This window comes from Rissa tridactyla, chromosome 5, assembly GCF_028500815.1.
Source record: "Rissa tridactyla isolate bRisTri1 chromosome 5, bRisTri1.patW.cur.20221130, whole genome shotgun sequence".
Classification (NCBI taxonomy): domain Eukaryota; kingdom Metazoa; phylum Chordata; class Aves; order Charadriiformes; family Laridae; genus Rissa; species Rissa tridactyla.
In genome coordinates, this window is record NC_071470.1 from 43,773,258 (window position 1) to 43,786,490 (window position 13,233).

The 13,233-nt window shown below is 37.5% G+C and overlaps 1 protein-coding gene across 5 annotated transcripts in view; it reads right to left on the reverse strand.

Annotated features, from left to right (window-relative positions):
* KLHL2 (kelch like family member 2) overlaps nt 1-13,233 on the reverse strand; it is a 62,297-nt gene that overhangs the window by 14,064 nt on the left and 35,000 nt on the right. For all 5 annotated transcript variants that reach the window (XM_054202871.1, XM_054202872.1, XM_054202874.1 and 2 more), the window contains one exon: nt 9,978-10,140. In XM_054202871.1, coding sequence (XP_054058846.1) covers nt 9,978-10,140 — 163 coding nt within the window. The remainder of the gene's footprint in view (nt 1-9,977; nt 10,141-13,233) is intronic.

Below are 13,233 nucleotides of genomic sequence, written 5' to 3' on the forward strand. Positions count from 1 at the left end.
TTCTATCACTCCACTAGTGATAGATTCCAGGCTTGACAAACTGTCTTAAGCTGTTAAAGAATGCTGAGTGCTTCCAGATCAAGAAGTCCAAACTTCTCAGGTTAACTGTGCAGGGTACAATAGCTTTTTCACACTGTACTAAAGACTAGCGAGCATAAAAAGATAAATCTAACACAGTATAATTCTTGTCCTTTATCTAGTTCAGCATCCTGTTTCTTGAAACAGGCAGCACAAATTGCTTCAGACAAAAGCCCAAGAATATATATAAAAAGTATGATAATGAAACCTCCTCCCATAAAGGTCTCACTATAACCATGAAAGGTTAGAGATTGGTAACCAGAAGGATGACATTTTACCTTAACTACTTTTTACTAAGCAATGAGTTTAGTGAGATACAGTCTAGTTCCCTTGAATCCTGTTAAATTCTTGACTTCGATACCTTCCTACAGTAATAATACCACAGTCTTATTGAACAAAAAACCCTACATCTAAATTTAACACTCAGTTTACCATTAATCAGTTTTCAATTAATATCCCCATGTTCTAATGCTGAATATGATGATAGGGAAAGCCACAGTCTATCTACTCAAAATCATTCTTTATTCTATATCCCTTTTTAGCTTTCATCTCTATTTAAAGTAGACAGTCCTCGCCTTTTCGGTCCCTTATCCTACCAGACTTTTCATTCGTGCAATCATCATGACTACAAGTCCCTCCAGTTCTGCAGCATTCTCTTATGATGGATGTGTAGTATTTTCTGCTGTATTTCAGACAATGGGAAAGAAAGGATGATGAAAAATACAATTGGGTTTTATAAAACCACCATTACTTTCCCACTCCTTACAAATCCTGTTTGCTTCTCAGACTACTAATATGCAGTTTCTTGAGCTGAAGTAGAATTTTCTGAGGTACACTTATTGAAAGAAGTATCTGATCAATTTTACTACTTGCATATGGCAAACAGAATTTGAGAAAGGTAATCTGCATAAATACGTTTTATGATAAACTCCAGATTTCAAGTGACAGTGCCACAAAACAGCATGTCTGACTACTCAGAAGAAGCAAGCAGAAAGGGGAAGCAACACTCTTCTCAATCTCAAACAAATCTGAGGTTCAGAAGCCTTGTCTATCTTCCCTGGAGAAAGCTGATCCAACAGTGGATCACATCCAACAGGATACACTTCATAAACTGGAAATACCCAGTAGATTTTACAGACTTGTATATAAAAGCCTTCTCTTTTAAGAAGTTGATTTAGATTTATGACATGGTCTAAATGGGAAGAAATCCAGCCCCTAACCAAGAGTGAAAGTTGAGAATTTTCAAAGTAATACAAGGAATGCGAGGCCGTCTTCTCTTTTCACGCAAGGAAGAGAACTGTAGAAGAAAATCTGACAAAAATAGACAGCACTGGAACAAAAACCAAGACTGCTGTACTGAATGTTAGCCTCTGTTTGCTTAAAGCATAAGATAAGGCATGGGGCCAAGCGAAGAAAGAAGAGTGAAAAAAAAAGAAATTAAACCAAACTACTTGGTCAATAGCTACAGGCTCAGGTTCTCAAGCAACACCTGGAAACAAATCCTCAGCTGAATGGATTACAGAAAAAAGATGAACAGGAGAGTAGATTGCTATATAAATTTTAGTCATCAAAACAAGAGAAAAGGTGAAATCACTTGTCTCCTAAGAACCAGATTTCTTGTTGTCAAGGAGACCATCTTAACTGATTGATAGATAATCTTGTGGCAGAAGCCAATTGAAATTACAGCTAAACGCATTATTCAAAATAATTAGAAACTGAAAAAGAACAAGGAAATGCAAAACTATCAATTCAGTCTGTCAATGGCATTTAGCTAAAGCTGTTCAAGTGTTGAAGACAGTAGGCATTATTTTATTATATATAAAAATAATGCTTATGAAATTCAAACATTTTGCTTCCTTTTAACAAGAAGGATATCAGCATCTTTGAAATAATATGATTCAGTACTAAGAGTTCCAAAAAACCCACTTAGATCCTCTTTTTCCAATAATTATGAGAGAAAAATAGTACTGGGGGGTGTGCGTGAATTTTTTTGCCTTCTGGGTTAGGATTTGTACTATCCCATAGTATTGCCCACATCCTGAAAGCTTCAATAATCTGGAGATATTAACATCAAACATCATGAAACTTATGACGTGGTTAAATATTTCATGCACCTGTCCTGTGCAAATTCTCAAATTAGCTTGGTTTTTATGTGTTGCAGTAGGTAACATACTTCTTTCTTCATGAACATCTCCTAGATGAGCAGACAGACAGAACTATCTGGCTGGAAGTTTTCATGAGAGAATAAAATTTTATTATTTTTTTTTCCAAATTTTCCACACAGTGTGCAACTTTGACAAATTTGTATTGGAATCGTGCCCCACTTCTTGCCACTTTACCCAGACATTGAAGCCAGCTGGCTCCAGAGTCAGGCAGCCTGGAAACAAGCTGGCTTAAGAGCTGCAGAGGCTTGGTTCCCAAATTCCCACTTCCTAAGCCAGCAGAATCCTACTTCTTTATTATCGAAACTAAAATCTGCCTTTAAAAAAATCCCTTCCATTTTAGGACATTTCTAAAATATCTGTTCCAATTGCATATGAAAAACAGATTTTCACATTTTTGCAAATGACAGAGACAGTTTGTATCTGAATAGCTAAAGATCTGTCCTTGTCTGCCCCGTACCAGTAGAATGGGACTTCAGCTTCAGGGACAAACTAAAAGGACAAAAAGGAAGATTTTAACAACATGAAAGGGGCCAGTAACAAAATCTTTGGAAGTACAATAAATGATGCCCATGTGGAACGCACAGGAAAATAATAGGAGCTGTAAATGTACCACTTCTTGGTATTTTTCATTACAAGTCTGGAGATGTTTATTATACATACATGCAGCAGCAGTAAGCACTTGATCCACTTTATCCAAAAGGCACATAGTCTTGCTGGCCATAAAGATATTGACACTAACTTTATATTTTTCAATTACCTAGGAAGGAAAGCTACATCTGAAATCTGCACAGGACATTTTACGCAATAAACATTTGTGGATTAATTCACAAACACAATTTCACTCATTTATATACCTGGAGTCAGACCTTCTCTGGCTTAATTGCCTTTACTAAATACAGAAGCAAAGGTCTGCTGAAGTTCCTTCAGATTAAAAACCTACCAGAGAATCATGGTGGCCAAAAATAAAAGCCTGTAACCAATCTTCTCCTTTTTGTTTTATGACAGTGGCTGTTGTCAGTGTCTGTCTCTGTATATGACGTCGTTGAAGACTGACTAAATTTCCGTTCTGTCATTAATAGGCTTCAGTCATTTCTAACATTTTTCCTAAGGTGTTCCAGCAGCTGATGATACTTAATACCAATTCCCAGAAATCTTTTTAATATTTTGTATACTTTCAGAAATCTTCTCCCCAAGATCTTCCCAAAGCCAAATTAACACGTATGAGAAACATGGCCAGAGCTTATCAGAACCAGAGGCTGCAGCTGGCAAAAAGAGAAAAAACCCTTGATATTCTCTAGATCTTTTCATGACAGTAATCCAATATATATTAGTGTGTGAAACAAAATATCAGAAACATATCGAGTCTCATAAGTGTCTTTTGTCTGGTTTAGACCAACTATCTCTATCCCACAGAATAGATGATGGTATTTTTTATAAACTAAATGAAGTACTTGCATCTTTCTGATGTGATAATGCTATAAACCAGCTGGAACTTTCCAGAAACATAGCTTCTTTCTGAACTGATAACCTCTTGGTTTAGAGCAATGCAGAGCATGGAAGCTTGGAAAGATCTAAGCCTTACATTCACTTAAAAGAACAATGACAATTTCTCAAGAAGATGAAACAGAAATATTTAGCAAGAATTAGGTTTTTTTTAATTATTGCTTCAATTCACAACGTCACGTTGTGATTTTTTTTTTGCTTGGGACAAAAGGTCTTTGCTAAAGGCCTAACATAAGACGCTGGTCAGGCAGGAACTCTAGCCTTATTACAGAGGGATAGACGCAAGCTCTGCTAGTTGGAGAGCCAGAAGCCGCCAAACATTGCAGAATCATTTTTTTTTTTTTTTAAATCTGATTTACTTGTCAATTTTATGCTTAAATAACTGCTTTTGAGAACACCATGAAATTCATAGGAGCCAAGGTAACAGAAGCATAGCAACAGACACTGCTACTCAGAATAGAAACGTAAGAACGATTCTGCGAACTGTGTCCTTTCAATCTCATGCATACAAATGTACACAGGAATAGTCTCCAGAAGACATGCGTGCTTCCAAGTCTAGTCAGGGCTCAAAGTTTTAGACTCAGAGCACCAGAATCAAGAACGCTGTATCCCACAGTTAAGTAGAACATAGCAATCCCTGCTTCACAAGGTTTGTAAAGCTGGTTCTCAAGAGACACACACTTCTTCCACAGGTAATCCAATGTTTCCAAACCCCGTACCAGCCCATGAGGTGAATGGAAGTACATTATTGTTCTTTGGTTATAACTAAGAAATATGTCAACGCCTAAGCACTGAGCAAATGTCTCTAGTCCAAGATGCCGTACCCCTCTTCTTTAAAAGGCCTTAGCAATATATCTTCGGGTCGTACATAACATTATGACAACTATAAAATGCACCATATTCTCAAGAAAACAATTTATTTTGTGTACATCCTCTCTAAGACTACGTAAGATGTATCCCAGACTAAAACTAAGGATGGACTAGCAGCGCTTATGCCGCATACTCTTCATAGGAATCCTGTCACAAGAAGGATGAGAGGCCTCAGCTCTACGTAGTCCCTGACTATGCAAGTGCAACAAGACCCAGAGCAGCACAGCTTTCTGGAACATTACAAGAATGGGGAGCATCTCAGAAAGCTTAATTGCAACAGAAGCTCATTCCAAGTAGAATCATAGAATCATTCAGGTTGGAAAAGACCCTTGGGATCATCAAGTCCAACCATCAACCCCACTCTACAAAGTTCTCCCTTACACCATATCCCCCAACACCACAACTAAATGAGTCTTAAACACATTCGGGGATGGTGACTCCACCACCTCCCTGGGCAGCCTATTCCAGTGTCTGACCACTCTTTCTGTGAAGAATTTTTTCCTAATGTCTAGTGTAAACCTAACCTGTTGCAGCTTGAAGCCATTCCCTCTTGTTCTATCGCTGATTACCTGTGACCAGCACCAACCTCTCTACAATGTCTTTTCAAGTAGTTGTAGAGGGTGGTGAGGTCTCCCCTCAACCTCCTCTTAATTTAATTTTTTAATTAATAATTTCAGATCTCTCCACAGATGTCATAGATGCATATAGATGACTCTCCTAAATTACAGAAATCTTAACACTCTGCTACAGGAGGACCAACCCCACCACAGGATTATGAAGCTCCAATTTTAATGAAAGTTGGGTTCTTACTACCCCTGAAAGAATTTCCAGAGTTTCACTTTTCTAATAACTTCCGATCTACATCATCATTCATTTGGTTTTATGCTCTCATTGTCTATTAGCAGAAGTATCTCCCTGCCTCCTTTTCCTAAATATAAAATAGCAAGCGTAACAAAATAAAGACTTTTTATTAGTTAAATAAGGGAGAAAAACATCCAAATGCTTTTCATTTTCTCTAGCAGGGAAATATTTTCACTGCTTTTTCAATCTAATAATCCTCTTTTGTACTCATTCTAGTTTCCAGAGACTTAATCCTGAAACGTCTGCTCCTGGGAGTTCAGCTGCCTGTAATACAAGGCCTATTTCTAAAATGGCAGAGTTGCATATCTTTGGCTCAAACTTTTGAGAAAATTTTTTCAGTAGTGAGGAAGAGCCTTGACAAAGTCCCGTTTGAGATAAGAACGGGGGGGGGAAAAGAAGCTATGATGGCTGAGATATGGGCGGTAAGAAGCTTGAAAATTCAAGAGGAAAAACATTGACCTAGAAAGGTATAAAACTGTACTGAAGAAAAACAGGGAGTCAGCAGACAGAAGTCCAGCAAGACTGATGATCAGCCCATTCCAAGGAGAAATGAAGGCCAACCCTTCCTCCCTGGGCGCTTTTAGCAGGAGTACTGAGCATTCCGGTGCTCAACCTAGTAGCTTGCAAGTCCCAGCTAGGACCAATAAATAGCTTCCTTCTCCTTTTCACTTGTCTGCATCCCGCGTGCAGGGTCCCTCTGAGCACAGCAAAGGATGCCTGAACAAAATGACCCAGAGAGGGAAGGTTACAAGTTGGGCACAGTTCCTGTGCTCTCAAACACATTTAATCAATATTGCAGTCAAGGTCTTTCCAGGGTCTTAGATTTTATGTTTCTGGAAAGTCATCTATATAAATATTAACTTCAACTACTAAATTGAACAAAGATCGTTTAGAAGTAACTGAAGTAGTTTAGAAGTTACTAAGGCATAGTCAGAATAGAAGTTGGAAAAAATAATTTAAAATTCAAAAGTAAGCAACCGCTATATCAAAATGTGTTCCCTAAAACATTAAATATCTAAACATTAACTCTAGAAAATAAATTTACACCTTGCTTCCTATTCAATAAAAGGTCAAAAATGTAATACTTTTTTAGATTTGATATTACTCAAAGACAAAAAGATTTAATTAAAACATTTTGCATAATAGTTTAAACACAGTTATCACAAAGTCATTCAGTCACATACACATTAGAACTTCTTAAGTAAGGTATGCCTTACACAAACTAGTACTTTCAAAACCAACCTGAACAGCTTTTGCATTTTTTTAAATTGATATATAATTAATTTGAATACAATTTCACTAGTCTAAAACTAGCAGTCTAAACCTACTTCTGAGTATTATTGATTTGTATACCTCAGTTTCACACTTAAGTCAGCAACCAAGGATTCTGTTGACAGACACCTAATCACATGAGTTTGCTGCATTTCTGTTTTTTTTCCAAAACTCTATGCTTGATAGAGATACTATAATCTCCTGGAAGCGTGTGTGTGTGTGCACGTGTGAAATCTAGACCAGAAAACAGATTTTCTAGGAATTAAGGCAACTGAAAGCATTCATCAAAATCCTTCTTTTTATGAGGTCTAAAATTACTCAAGGCAATAAGAAGCCTATTATTTGGACCTAGACACATGAATTGAAGCATTTAGTGCTCTATTTCAGGAAAATCTTCAGTTTTAACTCTGTACGAATTGTTAATGATGCCAGTTGGTCACTGTACCTTTAGAAAAGTTATGAAAAGCAATACAATCATATGAATTTTTCCTGCGTCCTTCTCAGGATATTTCATTTTTCATTTCCTTTTGTGTATTGCTCTCATACTAAGCCTGACAGAGCGCTAGGGATTAAGGAAGGCAGTGCAGAGAGTGCAATGCGATGAGGCAGCTCACACCCTGGCTATGCACAGCATATTTATCTCAAGAGTAAGAACAGAGTGTGCATTGCTTTAAAATTCACCACACAGATACAGCAAAAACACAGTAGGAGTTGAGCTGGCAGCTTGTGGTACGGGCCAGCAGGACTCCAAGAATATGATAACAAAAAGGGAAGCATAGATGAGGAAAGTGCTTTCTGGAGGAATGTGACAGAAGTGGAAGGTGGTTTGATTACGGAGGAAAGAAGTTCCAAGCACAAAAGCAGAAGAGAAAGAGGGGAAATAAAAGATTCAAGTGGTCGAGGGTTATTCTGCTGGATTAGAAAAGCCAAGGATGAGAGGTTGGAATTCGATCCAGAGGGAAAAGGAATATTGCAGCAGTTGTAAAATGACTGTAGCGAACAGAGGAAGCTGTGTCAGAGATAGATTTACATTGCAGCAAAAGGGAAACACAATGTAGAGCAGATTCGGTAGGGAGGGAAGAAACGAAATAGAGGAATGCGCAACTGAGTAGTTGAGAGAAAATGGTGGAGGAGAGCTGAAGCTATCAACTTTACAAACCAGAATGACCAGGAGAATGGTGACAGAGGAAGACTGAGATGGTTAGGTGGAAAGCAATTCAGTTTTGCTGAGCTTGAAGTAGAAGTGAAACATCCAGGAGACACTAAGATGACAGGAGAAGATCTGTGACCAGGCAGATAGTGCAAGCTGCATGTAAGGAGGCATACCTGAGAGTCATTCTCAAACTCTGAAAACCCGTGACTTCTGAATTTCCAAACAAATTTGTCCTACTCTCTGAATATTCACTCCTAAAGCTCTAATCAAATTATACTACTTTGCTGGATAGTACATCAAATCCTATAAAAGAGAAGGATTTTTTCCCCACTACAAAAAGCTTCCATTAAAAAGTAATTCCTCAGTGTAATGTCTTCAGTCTTGACTCAAACATCAAGACCTCAAGGCACTCTACACACAAAAGAACAGTAAGATCATTGCTACTTGAACAAATTTTAAAAGCCTTAGTTTTCGTTACAGTATTATGCTACAAACTTACAAGCTTACACAATCTTTTGTTTACCTTTTAGTACTCAACATTATGCAACCTTTCTTGGCATCAAGAGCAGTCAAACAAGGTTTTAATCCATTATGTTAAAAATTACCAATTTAGTAATATGTTCTCTGAAAGTACATGTATATCAGTTTCCAACAGCAGAAAATATTGGAATATAAAGGGGAAAAAAAAAGGATTTTAGCCTCCACAGAATCATAGAAATGTAAGCTAGAAAGAACTTCAAATCATCTGCTTTTCCACAAAGATGTGATTTAGATCAACCTAAACCAGAAGTTAGTCTAACTTTTTTTTTTTTTTTTTAAACAGCTGCCTAACAGTGGAGAGTCCATAACTTCCGCAGCCTGATCTGGGTTACTTTTACAGTTAGATTTTTTGTTGATATATGAAACGACTTTAAAAAATACCTCACAAGTTAAGCTTACTCATTCTCAGTCATTTTTACTCACAGGAGATTTGCATTTCTTATCCTCCTAGCCTTTTAGTTTCTTGACTGAAAGGACTCTCTTCTCTCAGTCTTTGTCATAGGTCAATCTGTTTTCTTAATATGTTCATGTTAGACTTCCTTGGATTTACATCAGCCTGTTTGCATCTGTCTTAAAAGTTCAGTTTAGCATTTTCCACCTGAGGCCTTCATCAGCGTCAAGAAAAAGGGAATAATTGTCCCTTGGCCTCCCATACAACACTACCATTACTTCACGACAGAATCAGAATTGCTTTTTCATTCACAACAGCAAGCAAAATGAGAACCTAGTTTTCAGAAGTGTCAAGACTTGACATGAGCCAGTCCTTTTACAGAAATGAATAACACAGTCTTTAAGATGACCGTGACAATGCACTTTTAGTAATAAAATTAAGAATTCTATCGACACTTTTTTCAGGCAAAAAATGAGAAACAATCTAATTGCAAGCGCTCTTTACACGGAAAGTAGAATTTTGTTGGTTCAGCGATATGGTTAGTTAGAAAATGCACCTCTATCTACTTTATGTCAAGATAGGCAAATGAGACTACAGGTACCCTTTATAGTAGGAAATTTCAAGTCTTGGGCTAGATGAGTAGGATTTTCAGAAGACAAGTGGATAAAACAATACTCATGGTACGTTTGTTGCTTCTTAGCTAGTCCTGTACAGGGGATATAGATGAACGCACACCCCTGAACATGCCCTCATCTTCTTTCTCCCCGTGTACTTCCTACAGACTTTGGCTTGTCGAAGTTACCAGAATTTTAATTCTTTCCTGATTTCCTCCCCTAAGTGACAGTGCAAAATTTTAAACAGCAAGCTAGCTTCTTTCTGGATTATAATTTGCTTGGACCCTCTATGGCCCTAATAAACCACGAAGATGCTGCCCCTTTGTGCTTATTATAACTATGTTCTAGCCAGGAAAATTTATTTCTCATAAAAACATTCATATCAAATGCAGTCTTTGTCAGAAGATACAGGTCTGCAATATCCTGGATAAAATTAAGTTTCCTTTGGGGTTGGGTGGGCATGGAACCCACACATGTGTGTACCCACGCACAGAGATACCAAGCTATACGCTATACTAATGATAACTTGCCTGCATATGTGTTGGCCTTGTTCAAGAGATCTGTGCATGCATGCATGTCGGCAAAAGCACGAATCCCCAGGCAGTTGATAGGATGAAGCTGGGATTCCAAAAATTCACAGCAAGTCCTTTTCACATCCTGCAGTTGCAAAAGACCAGCTGCTGGGAGCAGGACCTGTAAGAAGCAACAGGTGGTTAATATCCCAATTTGATTCTGAGCTTATACAAGAGGATTCTCAATATTAATAAAAAAACCAAAATAATCCATTAAAAAATTAAAAGACTAAAACAGAGAGGAAAAATTCATCATTATGCAACCGAAGAACTTAAACCCCAATATTAACATGATTTTACCTCCCTGCAAATACCATTTAAGATTTAAAATAACAAGCAACATCTCTACCAACGTGTTCACTGGGACATTATAATTACAAAAAGAGATTATAATTCTCACACTTCACAAAAACCTCTTCCCAATAGTTGTTCACAAGTTCCCTCCTTACTGTTCCCAACACTCCATAATTACATCTCATTTCCAAATGTTCAGCATTGGATAGTTCTTTAAATCAAAGTTTTCTAGACTATGATAGAATATGTAAGTCTTCTTTGCATGCAAGCACTGGACATTGTACCATTTTTTAGCATCAATAATAAGCATATTTATGCAACTGATTCCAGTAAGGAATCAATTCAGCTTCCAAAGAAGTCTGTGACTTTCTTGGAAGAATGACAATTCAGACATTTAAAAGCCTGAGCATACAAAATATTCTATAACTCATTAAAAATACGTATCAGTAAGGAATTAGCATAAACAGCATATTTGTCTTTCAACTTCCACAAAGCAAGCAAAAAGTAAAGAAGAATTTAAAAAACTGTATAACATCTATTTTATTTGCCCAGTAAAACTTAAACATGAGATTTAGATGAATTATAATTGTGCCTTTGAGTGAAAGTCCATACTACTATCTACAATTCTCCTTCACAGTATTTTCATTTTCTGTGCCTTTGACAGTTACTTTAATGAGACTTCTATTTTAGAACATTCAAGTGTGAAATTAATGTTGGCTTGCATCTTCATTGGATGACATCAGGCAAGATTTTAACATGGAAGTCTTGCAACTGTTCACTTACATATAGAGAAAACATATACCACAGGACTGCATCAATAATAAGCAAGCAAAAAATACACCAAAGACAATGGCTGCACTACTCTCGCTAATGCTTTTCATTTAAACAATTCCTTGAGTAGAATTAAAGAGAGTCAGGCAAGAAGAAAACTGGAAGAATAAAAAGAGATGGGAAAGCAGAGTAAAACAGTTTAGAAAGCTCTGTAACACTGACTACGTGAAAGCTGCAGAATATACTTCTACATAATTGCTCTTTGGAAGACATTTTAATGTTTGTAATTGTCTGTAGAATCAAATATTTGCCATCATCTTTGTAAGCATCTAGTTCCTTGGCTTCTAAAGAGCTATTATTGTTTACTGTTATTGTTTACTCTTTAGACTTCTTTCTTGAAATAAAACTAACAATTATGACCCAAACTAAAACAAAAAGGACTTAAGGTGATACGACCTTGTAAAGCTAATGTCTGCTTTAAGCTTCATTTTTTGGTCCCACGTCTACTGTTTATGGCTGCTCCTGTCCTTTCAGCCTGCCATACATGAATCATAGAACCATAGGGTTGGAAGGGACCTCTGGAGATCATCTAGTCCAACCCCCCTGCCAGAGCAGGGTCACCTAGAGCAGGTTGCACAGGAACGCGTCCAAAACGCGGGTTTTGAATGTCTCCAGAGACGGAGACTCCACCACCCCTCTGGGCAGCCTGTGCCAGTGCTCTGCCACCCTCAAAGTAAAGAAGTTCCTCCTCACGTTTAGATGGAACTTCCTATGCTCAAGTTTGTGCCCATTACCTCTTGTCCTGTCACTGGGCACCACTGAAAAGAGCCTGGTCCCACCCTCCTGACACCCACCCTTTAAGTATTTATAAGTGTTGATAAGGTCCCCCCTCAGTCATCTTTTTTCCAGACTGAAGAGACCCAGATCCCTCAGCCTTTCTTCATAAGAGAGGTGTTCCAGTCCCCTAATCATCTTGGTAGCCCATTGCTGCACCCTCTCCAGCAGTTCCCTGTCCCTCTTGAACCGGGGAGCCCAGAACTGGACACAGTACTCCAGGTGTGCCCTCACCAAGGCAGAGTAGAGGGGGAGGATGACCTCCCTCGACCTGCTGGCCACACTCTGCTTGATGCACCCCAGGATGCCACCGGCCTTCTTGGCCTGCTTGAAAAGCTTCTTTCTGTTCCTCAAGATATTAATCCCTAATTTGAAGCAATCCACTATAGCCTCTGTTTTACACATTTGGCTGTCAATGTAGACAGCAAAAAAGAAGGATCATATATTTAACAAAAGTTTACTTTGAATATCAGTGGTTAATGAAAGACGAAGGAAAAAACACAAATGTGACTGCACTGAGATACACAGACCTCTGCTAAGCAAAATAAATAAAAATTAATTTAAATCTTAGATAATCCTTGAAAATATCAAATAAGTCTAACAAAATTAATGGAGAGGGTCTTTATGTAATAGGCACAAGTGTCAGATAAAGTCACACAATTCAAAACAAATTTAGAAAGCTTAAAGGTTACTAATGACAAGGTTACAAGTACACTGAAGTCATTTTATTTTATCATATGTTCAAGACAACGTGAAGATAATATTAGTAATACAATTCCTATTACTAGAACTACAGTATGATTAGTTATAACAGCAAGTGGATAATTCATTTGATAGCAAATTCTAGGATAAGATATAAAATTACATACCAAAAATTAGGACTAGAAATCTACTACAAGTATTTATTCACACAACTTGTTCCAATGAAGCAAACATGTCACAACTGCTTACAACTTCAGCAACTAATCCAAACACAGTCCTAGATAATTTTAGGCATGTTATCAGTATAGTTGAGCAAACAACATCTGAGAACAATCCTTGACTGTTTTGAGAACAATCCTTGACTGCTTAAATGGATTCAGAAGAAAAATATATTCAATCACCACTGGTAAACAAAATACAAAGATGAAATTTGAGAATGGTATGCAGAAAAGCATTTAAGATTTGTATGCACAAACAGTCACACTCAGATGCTTGCTCACCCACATGAATAGTAAAGCAATGTTACAAGAACTAGAAGACCACTCTTCATTGTGGGAAATTTACGTCAGATCTTAAATCCTTATAACCGAGTTTGTAAAGTTACAGATTTCAA